General features: G+C 46.3%; 1 protein-coding gene across 1 annotated transcript in view; it reads right to left on the bottom strand.

The window, feature by feature from the left end:
* Positions 1 to 11,188, bottom strand: part of palld (palladin, cytoskeletal associated protein) — a gene marked incomplete at its 5' end in the record, with an annotated part of 65,752 nt that extends 54,564 nt beyond the window's left edge. Inside the window, one exon of the mRNA XM_079221001.1 lies at positions 10,254 to 11,188. Within this exon, the coding sequence (XP_079077127.1) occupies positions 10,254 to 11,188 (935 nt within the window). The remainder of the gene's footprint in view (positions 1 to 10,253) is intronic.
* Between the last annotated feature and the right edge of the window lie 1,171 nt (positions 11,189 to 12,359).

Genomic DNA, 12,359 nt, shown 5'->3' with positions numbered 1-12,359 from the left:
GGTGGGCGCCCGACATCAAACGCACGCTCTTTGGCAGCCGTGAAGGAATCCAACGAATCCAGGAAGAAGAAGAAGAAAATAACGGCCTCGAAAATATCTCATCAAAAGGCAGATTACTGTAAGCTCGATCTTAGCGGGCCGGGCCTTATCGAGCGTGATGAAGAGCCGGGAGTCGCTTAACAGGTGGAGGAGGAATGTGTTCACGGCCCAGCTGTGCAGCAGACCGGAGGCCCGCATGACTCAGAACCACGGAGCTGAACCGGGAACAGAGGCAGACGGGACCGGAGTGTGTCGAAGGAGAGTGATCACATATATTTAGTGGTCAAAGCTTTTCATCTCCAATAAATTCCTCACAAACTTCCAAACTCTTGCAGCAGCGCAGCATTAGTGGATTAGCTTTATTGAAGAATAGCCGCTAACAATGCTACACTAATTTGTTGATAAACATATTTTGAAGCAGAAGAATCAGGTATTGTTGGCTTTTCCTCAGCAGCATAGACGGTATATAAGAAGTGGGCGTAGTCATCGTGATGTCACCCATTGATTTGTGGACTGATGTTTTGAAGCCTTGAGTTTGACGATTTCGCTGTCGCCATTTTAATTTTGCAACCAGTGAACAGGAAGTGACCGTATCTGGACGGAGGAGGAGTGACGTAGAGACGCTGTCAATCACCTTGTAGCCCCGCCCCAAAGCATACTTCTATACAACCAGAGAAGTCGCCCCCTGGTGGTCAGGAGAGAGAATGCAGCTTTAACACATGAAGCAAATACTTCTATACAACCAGAGGAGTCGCCCCCTGGTGGTCAGGAGAGATAATGCAGCTTTAACACATGAAGCATAGACTTCTATACAACCAGAGGAGTTGCGGAAATCAGTACAAACTAGTTCTACATCCTTAGACGTTGCTTCTTTGTGAACAAAGGAGGCGAGCTAGCTGACGTTAGCTGATAGCAGCACAGCATCGCTCGACTTAACAATGGAGCTAATGGCTAACGTTAGCTACGGTTGCAGTGAGCTCAATAAAAATGAGTATTGGGCCAAAGTCAATTCTCACATTATCATGATGTCATGTTGCATGTAACGTAGTTTTGAGTGTGATGCCTGAATAAATACCGTTTTTAAAAATAGATGTGTTCATGGCAATATGAATTATGACCTGTTTAACTTTGTTAGACTGGACCTGGTCTCGGACTTGACTTGGACTTGTTTTAAGTTCGTTGGCCACATATTTGTTGTAGAGGAAGTGGAGCTGTTGTGATCTGACTGGCCGTTCATGCGTCACTGACCATGCAAGGCTTTGCCGCAGTCGGTTAGCGCGGCGGTTAATGCTCATGTCTGCCGACGAGGCCGCCGCTCGGCGCGGAGCGGAGATTTATGGAGCGTCCTCGGCCCGTCTTCCTGTCGAGCGCGTCTTGGGTTACCGTCCTCTTGGCGCGCATGACTGCTGCCTTTGTCCGCTACAGACATGCTTCATAATAAATCTGGTATTCCGCTTCTTCGACTGTCACTGATCCTCTTATATAACTCTCTAGAAATCTCTTTTCCCTCTTCCTTTACACCGCCGCCTTTCTTCTTTAACTCCTTCTAACCCGGTGGTTTAGTGGACTTATTGATCCTGTGAACAGATTCCACATTCCCTCGTTTCCCTCCTCAACTCAATCGAAATAGTCATGAATGTATTAGGACATAAAAAAAGAAATAAAAAAGAGAAGCAGTGGCAAATCCTTTTCCACGGTCTACAAGACTCACCGCTAAGCACTAAATGGGATTTCAACATGTTGCTGTCAGTGAGCCCATAAGCTTTATGTCCAAAGCTAACATTATTAGAGGTTTATTCTCTTCATTCACAGCTGCGTTTAGGATGCATTCACCCTGAAGTCCACACAAGGTATAATGCTTCATTTCTGTTTAATACTGTACACAATAAAATACAGACATGGAATGAACTTTGAGCCATATGTAATGCGGTTTGATGGTGTGAACAAAGGACATGCAAAGATGCCAAGAGACATGACTTCCATGTATTTCTTGAAATATTCCAACTAAACAAACTATGGATATAAATGTAAATGTGAATAAAGCACATATGGTATAAACAAAAACGTCACTACTGTATTTACGCCAAGATTAAGTTATTTTGAGTGTTGATGGAGCAGCTACAAGTTAGCATAGCCTAGCGCCGATCAAACTTGCATTCAGAAAACAAGAAACAAGTGTTTTAAAGGTTGTTTGTTTGTCGTCCTGCAGACAGACCTGACAGACCTGACAAAAATCAGACGTTTTATTGCAATTAAATCACAGTGAAATCTGTTTATTTCTGGTTCATATACTGCAGCGGTGAACCGGACGACGTGTTGTTTTCTGGATGCAGTGAATAAAACGACTTTGTGGAATTCTCCGAGCGCTCAGCCGTGAAGATGTTTGGTTTTCAGACGAATACGTGGGACTTCCACAACATGTACAGAGCAGCGAGTCATGCAGTGAGCGGTCAGTCTACGACGTCTGCAACTCTCTGCTCGAGAGGAACAACTCAAGCTAGTCCGCCAGAGCTGTCTGGTGTGATAAATGTCCACGCTGGAAGCAAGCACGTGCAAAATAGTTTAGTCTTACAAATCGGATAAGTGGATTAGTGTGAATGTAGTCGCTGCATGTGATAAGAGGGCCAACGTCACGGAGCCTTTTGGCCCGCGAGGCCAGAAGAGGAGCAGACAAAGTCTCACCTCGCCGGGTGAAACTTCACACTCGGCCTCCAGGACGACGACACGCCGGTAAAGTAGAGTCCGTCTGCAGCGTTATTGTGCAGTTGTTCTGCAGGAGGATAGCGATAAAGGCGGGCCGGTGCAGCGGTGATGCACATAACATGAGAGCTGCTTTTGTCTTGTTTCAGGGTACCCTTTCGCGGAAAATTCTTTGGCGGCGTGCAGCGAACAAGCTGGACTGTGAAACACACACACGGCCCACGAACAGAGGTCTCAGCGTGGTGAGAACCGACTGCCTGCCTCACAGCAACCTGCCAGGTTTCCATACGGTATCGTCAGTTCACGGTTTGTGTGAATGTCTTCATGTTTCAGGAATGTTAAGTTCCTGTCAAATAGTCCGCGTGTAGTATTAATTTGAAGTGCGAGTGCAAACCCCCCCCACACACAGTCATTCCAGGCTCCCTCATTACTTGGAGCTTAAATATGAAATTACATCATGCTTGCAAAATTGGTTTAAAAAAAGCAGGTATGAACATACCAGCGCCTTTTTCCTTCTTCCTTTTTCCTCCTGCAGAGATCAAATGAGCCCACGGGGGAGAATTGTACATTATGGCCGTCCTGAAACGGGCCCAACAGTCAGCATTACAGTCGGGCTGCGTCATGAGTCAGCGCCGGGTCACCGGCTATGACCTCATACTGTCTGTTCCACACAATGCAGGAGGAGGCTGATAGCTGGTGGAGTAACTATCTCTGAGGCAACAGGCTGGCAGTGTGTGCAAAACTACTCATTTGATTCTCTGTCTTCTTCACATTATGTGTTCTTTATGTGCCTCCGTCTGGCAAAATAAAAACAGATCAGAAAATACTGTAATTGTGATTGTGGTATAATGTATGAGGTAAAAACAGCAGCTGACACAATGTTGAAGTGTCTTAAAGCTGCATTCTCTCTCCTGACCACCAGGAGGAGACTCCTCTGGTTGTATAGAAGTCTATTCTTCATGTGCTAAAGCTGCATTCTCTCTCCTGACCACCAAGGGGCAACTCCTCTGGTTGTATAGAAGTATATTCTTCATGTGTTAAAGCTGCATTCTCTCTACTGGCCATCAGGGGTGAGTACTCTGGTTGTATAGAAGTCCATGCTTCATGTGTTTAAAGCTGCATTCTCTCTCCTGGCCACCAGGAGGCGACTCTTCTAGTTGTATAGAAGTATATGGTCCTGTTGGTCAGCATTAGACCAAAGTGGGTGTCTTGTTGGAATTCAAACCAGATTACAAGGATTCTTATTTGTCCTTGTACAACAATGTTGCACAACAAAAATTCTGATTTTAGTTTTGATACATAATAAAAACTACAGAAAACAATATTATACATGGAGGGTGAAGGACGAGTTAAGGAGTCTCACAGTCGGAGGGAAGAAGCTTCCCTGAGGTCTGCTGGTTGGCAGCCGGGTGACAGGTTGTGTCTCTGGGTTCTGGGTTCAGTCTTTTAATATCCTTCCAGCTCCTGTCACCGATATCACTGACGCTCCAACGACGTTCCGGGCGGTTTTGATCCCCACCTGTGTGTGGAGCCCTCGAGCCTCATCTCATTCCCAGTTGGTTATGTTTCCACTCAGGACGCTTTCTATCGCTCCTTTGTTCAAGGTTGCCGTGGGGAAAGTTTCCGTGAGAAACAGCCGTTTATGAGCGTTTCTTCACCAGGGTGGAGATGTGTGAGGCGGATTCCCAGGAACTTAAAGCCAGCTCCTTGGTTTTCCTGGCCTTGAGCAGCGGGTTGATCTCTGACCTCTGAAGGCCGTCGATTTCCTCTCGATATGAAGCCTTGTTGTTGTTCTGTAGTCCGGCCCGATGACGGAAGATTCATCTGCGAACGTCCCGACAGAGTTCTCCTCTTCGTGGGCGTGAACAAGGAACTGACCGTGTACCGGAAGTCCTTCCTTCCCGCTGCTGTCAGGCTGCATAACAAGCTGAGCTCTCAGTAGACCACAAAACACTTACATTAAATGGTCCCGTACAGCACTTTTCTAGTCTTCCAACCACTCAAAGCGCTTTAACACTACATGACATCATTCACCCATTCACATCCTGATGGGAGGAGCTACCATGCAAGGTGCCACATCAGATGATCAACCATTCATACAGCATAGGCGCAGCTACGGGAGACATTTAGGGTTAAGTGTCTTGCTCAAGGCCACATCGACATGGGCTAGCGGAACCGGGGATCGAACCGCCGATCCATCTGATTTAAGGACGACACTGCTCTCCACTGAGCCACAGTAGCCCCTTGTCGTTCATCTGGTGCAATGTAAATACATTTAAATACTTTTTTGATATAATTTTTTCTATTCCGTCTGTATATTTAATATTGTATTCTTCTTTACTGATTTTTTATTTTACTATGTGTCTCATGTGTGCATGGCTTCTGTAATCCTGCAATTTTCCGAGTGCGGGACTAATAAAAGATTATCTTATCTTATCTTATTTGACAACAAGCTCCCTGTCTCCTGCTGATGGAGACCACCGGCCGCCTCTCAGCTTCCCAACGTTTCCTCTGTGGGTTTTTTGTGCGTTGGGTTGAAACCAGCAAGCAGAGCGGCTGCTTTCTAACGCGACCAACTCTCCCTTCAAGCATCTCCAAGTCTTGAATTGCCTTGTTTGCTCAGCAGCATTTAGAGTAATGACATGGAGGCGCTCAGACACAACGCCTGAAATAGCACGTCGAGCGCCGCAATTGGAGTTTCTCCGTCCGCTTTGCGACGCATCGCAAGAGTCATCAGGCTGTTTGGTGTTCTGCACGACCAGACCTCACACCATCAATTTTGTTTAGAAACACACACACACACACATACACAGACACAGACACAGACACACACGCTGGTTGCATACATTCCCTATTCTCTCATGCCAACAGCTAATCTTAACCCCAAACTAGCCCCTTGAAGACGTAAAGAAAGGCCAAAATGACCTCAGACTGAGAAAATGCACAAAGTGGTTCCCAGAAGGAAAACACACACACACACACAGACACACACAGCCACGCATCCCACTACCAGAGCAGCATCGTTATAAACAGAGCGCTGCATGTAAGAGTGCGTGAGGATGTGCTGAAGAATACCAGCCGCTCAGCACCCCGAGACTCTCTCGTCCCGCCGGAGACAAATTGTAGTTGACCGCTGAGCGCCGCGCCCAACCGCCGAGAATGTCTCTGTTTCGCTGGAACCGAACTCATCACCACGCGGCTAACGAGGAGGTGAGAAGGTGTGTCAGCGGCTTCAAAGTCAGAAATGATGTGAACTTTTTAATTCAACAGTTATAAGATTCTATTTTTACAAAGAGAGAGAGACACACACACACACTGAGTGACTTTTTAAACAGGAGGAGAGCTAGTAACGTTAGCAGCACCGCTAACAGAGAACCAACAGGAGGAGAGCTAGTAACGTTAGCAGCACCGCTAACAGAGAACCAACAGGAGGAGAGCTAGTAACGTTAGCAGCACCGCTAATGGAGAACCAACAGGAGGAGAGCTAGTAACGTTAGCATCACCGCTAACGGAGAACCAGCGGAGGTTCACTTCAGTTACATGATGATGCGTTCAAGCTCTGCTCAGTGAAAATAAGTACTGGCTGAAGGTAAATGATAACGTTCTCATGATGCGTTCAGGCTCTTCTCATGCAAAATGAGTACTAGCTAAAGGTTCTCATGATGTGTTCACATGTAATCTAGTAAAATGTAGTGTTGGTGATGAACTAGAATACATCCAGATGTGTTCACATGAATATAAAAGAGATCTACTATTGTACACACATGCAAGTTTAACTTTCCATGACTTTCCCTGAACATTGTCTCCCCCCTGGACACACTCTGTTTGAGTCCATCAGCAAGAAGCAACGCAGGTAAGACATTCAGAGTGTTGGATGTGAATATACAATGAATGGGAGCGTATTTAAAGGTGACTGGTTTCCTCCTTCAGATAGTAGGAGCTTGTATTAGTCGTGTGGACACCTTCTACACTGGATACTCAGTTTTGAACAATTTGCTGCCATCTAGTGGCCACAATGAAAATGCCAACACAGCAAGTGAGAGAACAAACTGCATCTGCACTCATAAAATGAAATAAATAAATAAATCTCAATTTCCATCTCATTCTGCTGCAGCTGAATTCACTTCAGCATAACGGTCAGAACCTTGTAAACCTTTTTGTGAACTACACATGAACAGTTCCTACTTGTCCATTCATTTCCTCTGTTATGTAAGTTACGCCACAGCGGCAGCATTGAACACGATGCACGCCACCTTCATACTCCCTAACAAGGTGTCGGGGAGGGGAGTGACGGGGAAAACGGCGAGTCATCGCATCGCCTGCATTCTCGGGCCTGGCTCCTGTTGGCCTGAAGACTATTTATACAAGAGGCCCCTCGTAGCCTGCTGGGGAGCTGCAGGTCCTGGACCACCACTGGCTCCAGAACACCTCAAGACCTGCTCAGACCTTCACGCAGGGGGAACCGCTTTAACTCCATCGCACCCTTTGGAGGGTCCAGTATTATAACTGAAGGGGTCTGGCAACCGTCGCTGAAGACCCAAGGAAGTGGAGTCCGGGCCATGCAATCGGCTCGTTTAGAGGGGGACTGCACTCTGAGTTTAGTTTTCAAAAGACACCAAACACATAAGATAACAAACAACGACAAAAAAGCGTATACATTTATGCACGAGGCGTCCAAACTTGATCGGCGTGTTGATTTATTGTAGTAAAGGGGTTAAATCACGGACCGACCTTCACGTTGTGGGAGATAAATATGACGCAATAAAATGATACGACCGGCATAAAGACAATTTAGAGTGTATAAAAATCCTATCCTCCCAAAGACAGGATGTTGAAAATGGAGGCAGGTTTTCAATGTTTTTTTGGCGAGCTCAGCCTATACTCTGCCTTGATTTGAATTCAGAACACCGGCATAGATGAAACAGACTTTTTAAGTTTCATTTTTAGGGTAGCGTATCACGTTACCCTGTGGCGGCGTGGGTTCTCTCCGGGTGCTCCGGTTCGCTCCACAGTCCAAAGACATGCATCTCAGGTTAATTGGACTCTAAATGTCCCGTTGGTGTTGTCTGTCTCTATATGAGCCCAGAAGCAGGTCCGACCTGTCCAGGTGAACCCTGCCTTCGCCCAATGTCAGCTGGGATCAGTGCCCCCGACCCTGAATAGCATAAGGGGTTCGGATAATGGAATGGAGTGGAACACTGAAACCACCTCTGCAGAATGACCTTAACGGTGAATCACGTTGAACTAGAATGATGCACAAAGGTTTAGCGGTGGTATAGTCACCATCCTGTGAAGCTATGTGACGACATTAACCTCCAACAGGTGGAGAACACAACCTAATCAACACGTCTCTGGAGGAGAAAGCAGCGCGTAACGTGACACCAGAGAGACGTCACGAGCTACGAGTCTCCAGAGGATGGACTCTGATGAACAGAGCGTCATGAGTGAAGAGACTCTGAGGCTTGACTTCGGTCACGTTTAGAGACGGTGTTCCTTCACAGAATAAAAGCTGCATTCTTAATCATTCATGTGTTCTTCATCAGATAATGATGAAATAAAATCTGATGTGAAATCAGTTTGACTAGATTCACTGAAATATTCAAAGTAATCTGATGGAAAAGGATTTGACACAAGACGAAGACTAAATAAAAGATTGGTGTGACTTTTCAGCAACTAAAACCAAAACGTTTCGAGTTGTTTTCGACTATAAACTCTGAAAATGTGACCAAAACCAAATCAGCATCTTAGTCTCAAGACTAAATGTAAAACAGCCTCCAGAATCGCTCGTTCAACTGAAAGACCCGTTGCTCTCAGACGGCCGAGTCCTCTGTTGGAACATCGATCCTGGCGACCCGACGTGCAACAGCCAGAACGTTGATGCTGAGAACTGTTTCATTTCAAAGTTTTGAAGTCTCGCTAACTGGATAGAACGTCCGTTGGCAAAACAAATGCATGTTTTTAAAGACGTCGGCTGTAAAATAGTCGACAGAGTGCAGCTGTAATGTACCGTAAAAGTCGGGTTATAAGCCGCTACTACCTTCGGTGGTTGTCCCTGCTAGCTCCCTGCTGTAGCCAGCTAGCGCTGTTGCTAGCTCCCCACTGCTGCTGCTACTGCCCACGTCCCCTCTGCCCGAGTCGGGCGTCGAGCCGGGGCTCGTCCTGCTACCTTCGGTAGTTGTCGGGGAACTAGCGGGAGCTAACTACAGCGGGGAGCACTAGCTAGCTACAGCTTGGAGCATTAGCTAGCTATAGCGGGGAGCACTAGCTAGCTACAGCGGAGAGCACTAGCTAGCTACAGCGGGGAGCTAGCGGGGACAACCACGGAAGGTAGTAGAGGCTTATAACCCAACGGTAGCACACGTATGTCTCTATAGTAAACAGCAAGCATATCGACTGAGCTGGAGAAACAAGAGAGGAGTGTATTTTTAGTTTGCTGATGAGCGGGTGCAGATAACCAGGGGCAGCGGGTGCTGTCCTCTCAAAGGAATCACAGATCATCCAGATTTTAAACTGGGGGCTCAGGCACTGAGGGGAAGTCCCCGCAAAACCTGAAACCAGGTACTCTGAATCAACACTAAGTTAAAGTTCCTTGTAGTGTCTGTAAGGAAGGAAGTGAGGCCTCAGCTTAATATTAGTGTAATATTCATAATGTTCATAATATTGTGAACGTTTTAAAATTGATTTGCTCTTCTGCACTACAGAATCTTAAATATGCGATATGAGTTAAATCTCCACAAAAGTACGGTTTAGTATAATTATCCAAACAGAGGCTACCTGTCAAACCAAAGCACAAAGCAATGTGTTTCAGGTCAAACCTTCAACACCAACATGGACCAGAAGTCCTCAATTTTGAAAACCAACATATTTTTAGGCCATATCCTAGAAAATGTCATACCCAAACTAAAAAGGGTGTATCTCTGCAACCACTAGGGCTGTTTGAATAATGTTGGTGTTATAATAAAAGGTACACATGTGAGATTTTGTTCAGATGTGTAAATATCAGTCTATATGTTGCTGGTTAAGAGTAAATGAAGATGACACACAGAAAAAAATGAAAAGGTTTCAGGTCCGCTCATAAAAAAATCACTTTCAGGATGATTATTTCTTTGAAATGATGCAGCTGTGAGGTCCAAATCATAGCTCAATATGTGAGCATTCTCTCTGCAAAGGTTGACTTTGATAAAGTGAAGCAGAACAAAGTTAGAGAGGGTTTAGAACAGAGAACATTCAGGCGAGGACTCCACAATTTGCATTGGGGCACATTTGCACACATTTGTGACATTTTAGTTTTCTCATGTACCAAACCATATATTTCACTTGTATGTTACTAATGGTGTTCAATACATCTAAATACAGCAGTTTTGGACTCTTTTTTCGCTCAGTCTGATTGGTTTTGAATTGATTAAAGCGCTCTGGAGAAACGGAAAGTGTAACATCTTCAGTTCCATCTGCCGAGGAAGACCGTGTGACACCACTGAAAGCTCCAGAAGTGAGATTAGAGGTCAAACCCTTACCTGACGAGCGGCAGGGGGTTTCCTTCGACTCTGCACTCCAGGCGGATGGGACTCCCCTCCGCCACCTCCTGGCTCTTCAGCTTCTGGACGAAGCAGGGAGGAGACAGCGCTCCGTGGTGCTGAGGCGGCACGTCGGCCGGAGGCTCCGGGCTCGATGCTGGCCGGCTGACCTGGGGCTCCGCCTTCTGGCAGGGAGCCGGAGCCGGAGCCGGAGCAGAGACCGAGCCCTGAGGGGCCGGTCGCTGACCCCTCGGAGTCAGATAGCCGCTGTCGGGAGAGGAGGAGTCCTCGTCGTCCGCCTGCTGCTCCGAGTGAACGGCGCCCTTGAAGATGGACGACAGCTCCTCGATGAAGGTGGCGGCTCGGCTGCAGAACTCCGTGGCGGAACCGGCCCGGTCGTTCAGCTCCAGGCCCTCGTGCACCAGCCGGGGTTTGTCCTGCTTGTAAACAGGCTGCACGGGTTTGCGGCGGGCGACCTTCTCCGCCGGGGCCGCCGGGGCCTCGCCGGGCGCCTGCCGGGGCCCGTGCAGGGGGGCTTCACCTGCAGCGCCTTCGAGGGACGCTTTGGTCTGGTGCTGCACGTTGGGGCTCTTGTAGAGGCTTTCCGTCGGAAGGGAGGGGACGGGTTGGGGAGCCCGCTCCTGGGATGTGGGATTCGATCGAGGGCCCGGGTCCTCAGACTCCAACGTGTCGCCGAAGGCCTCCAGGGCCAGGTCCAGGCTGCGGTGGATCTCTTCCGCACTCAGGAAGGCGGTGAGGTCCGCGAAGTCCCCGTCTCCTCCGCACTCCAGCTCCGCCACCGAGTCCAGGTAGAGCTCCCCGTCCGAGGACGCCTCGGAGAACACGCCCCCGTCGCCCTCCAGGGTCCCGCCTCCTGCCGGGCCCTTGAGCGGCGGGCAGATGGGGAGCGGCAGATTCCAGCTCCCGTCCTGCATCCTGAACACACACAGCACACAGAGGTTTATAAATAGCCGCCAGCAGACAAACGGCGGCGAGAGGAGTCGAGCTTCAGGTGCGGACGTCACAGCAGTGGCGGGTCGGCTCTGGCGGGACGATGATTGGAGGGTTTTAGCAGAGCCAGAGGTCACACTGAGGTCGTAGAGAACTTCCTCCTCGTCTTATTTTATCTGTTCCCTCTTCTCACGTGTTTGACTCGGAGAATAAGGTTCAGATTTAATTCGCTGTTTTTTAGTTTGCTACAAAAATAACAATGGCAGAAATACTAATGATGAATAATAATGGAAAGATTATTTAATTTAGAACAATGTGAAGATGTTTTTTTTATAAACAATGAAAAAAAGATTCATTTTCTGTCAATCTTCTAAATTAATTTACTGATCCTTTTAGCTTGGGTGTAATTATTGCCACTACGGACTAAACCAGTACTGGCGATAACCTTGATATTTAAAAATGAAATATAACTAATTTATTGATTATTTTAAAGATTTTTTTTATTATTATTATTGTACTGCTTAGTCTAATAACTAAATTAGCCATTATATATATATATATATATATATATATATATATATATATATATATATATATATATATATATATATATATATATTATAACACATGAGGTATATTACCAGTATATTATATATATATATATATGTATATATATATATATATTTGTATTATATACATACAATATAAAATGAATATAATAATATATATATGTATTATTAAATATTATATATATATATATATATAATAATATAACATTATTAAAGATTTTAGATTAGGATTAATTTTAGATAAATAAATATGTATAATCTCCTGGCTTGTCTGTTATTGCAGCCCTACTCTCGTCTCCAGTCTGCGGGTGAAGACACACATGAGTGACGCGGAGTGACACTCGGAGCCTCCTGGCGTCCCGAAGGCCAGCTGCTGTTATTTTTATTCCCCTGGGCAGCTCGGAGGTCCCTGAACCTCTCGCAGGTAGACGGGACCTGAACGCATGAAAACTGAGACGATGCCTGAAGAGCAACAGCAACTTATAAATATGAATGTGGAAAGTGTCAAAGTTGCCTCTAACTCGTATTATCATTATTAAGTTAACTTGATGTATCTATTTCCCTACTATTTGTTATATTTAATACA

Source organism: Taurulus bubalis, assembly GCF_910589615.1.
Source record: "Taurulus bubalis genome assembly, chromosome: 7".
In the NCBI taxonomy this organism is placed as follows: domain Eukaryota; kingdom Metazoa; phylum Chordata; class Actinopteri; order Perciformes; family Cottidae; genus Taurulus; species Taurulus bubalis.
This window is presented reverse-complemented; position numbering and strand designations above follow the sequence as displayed.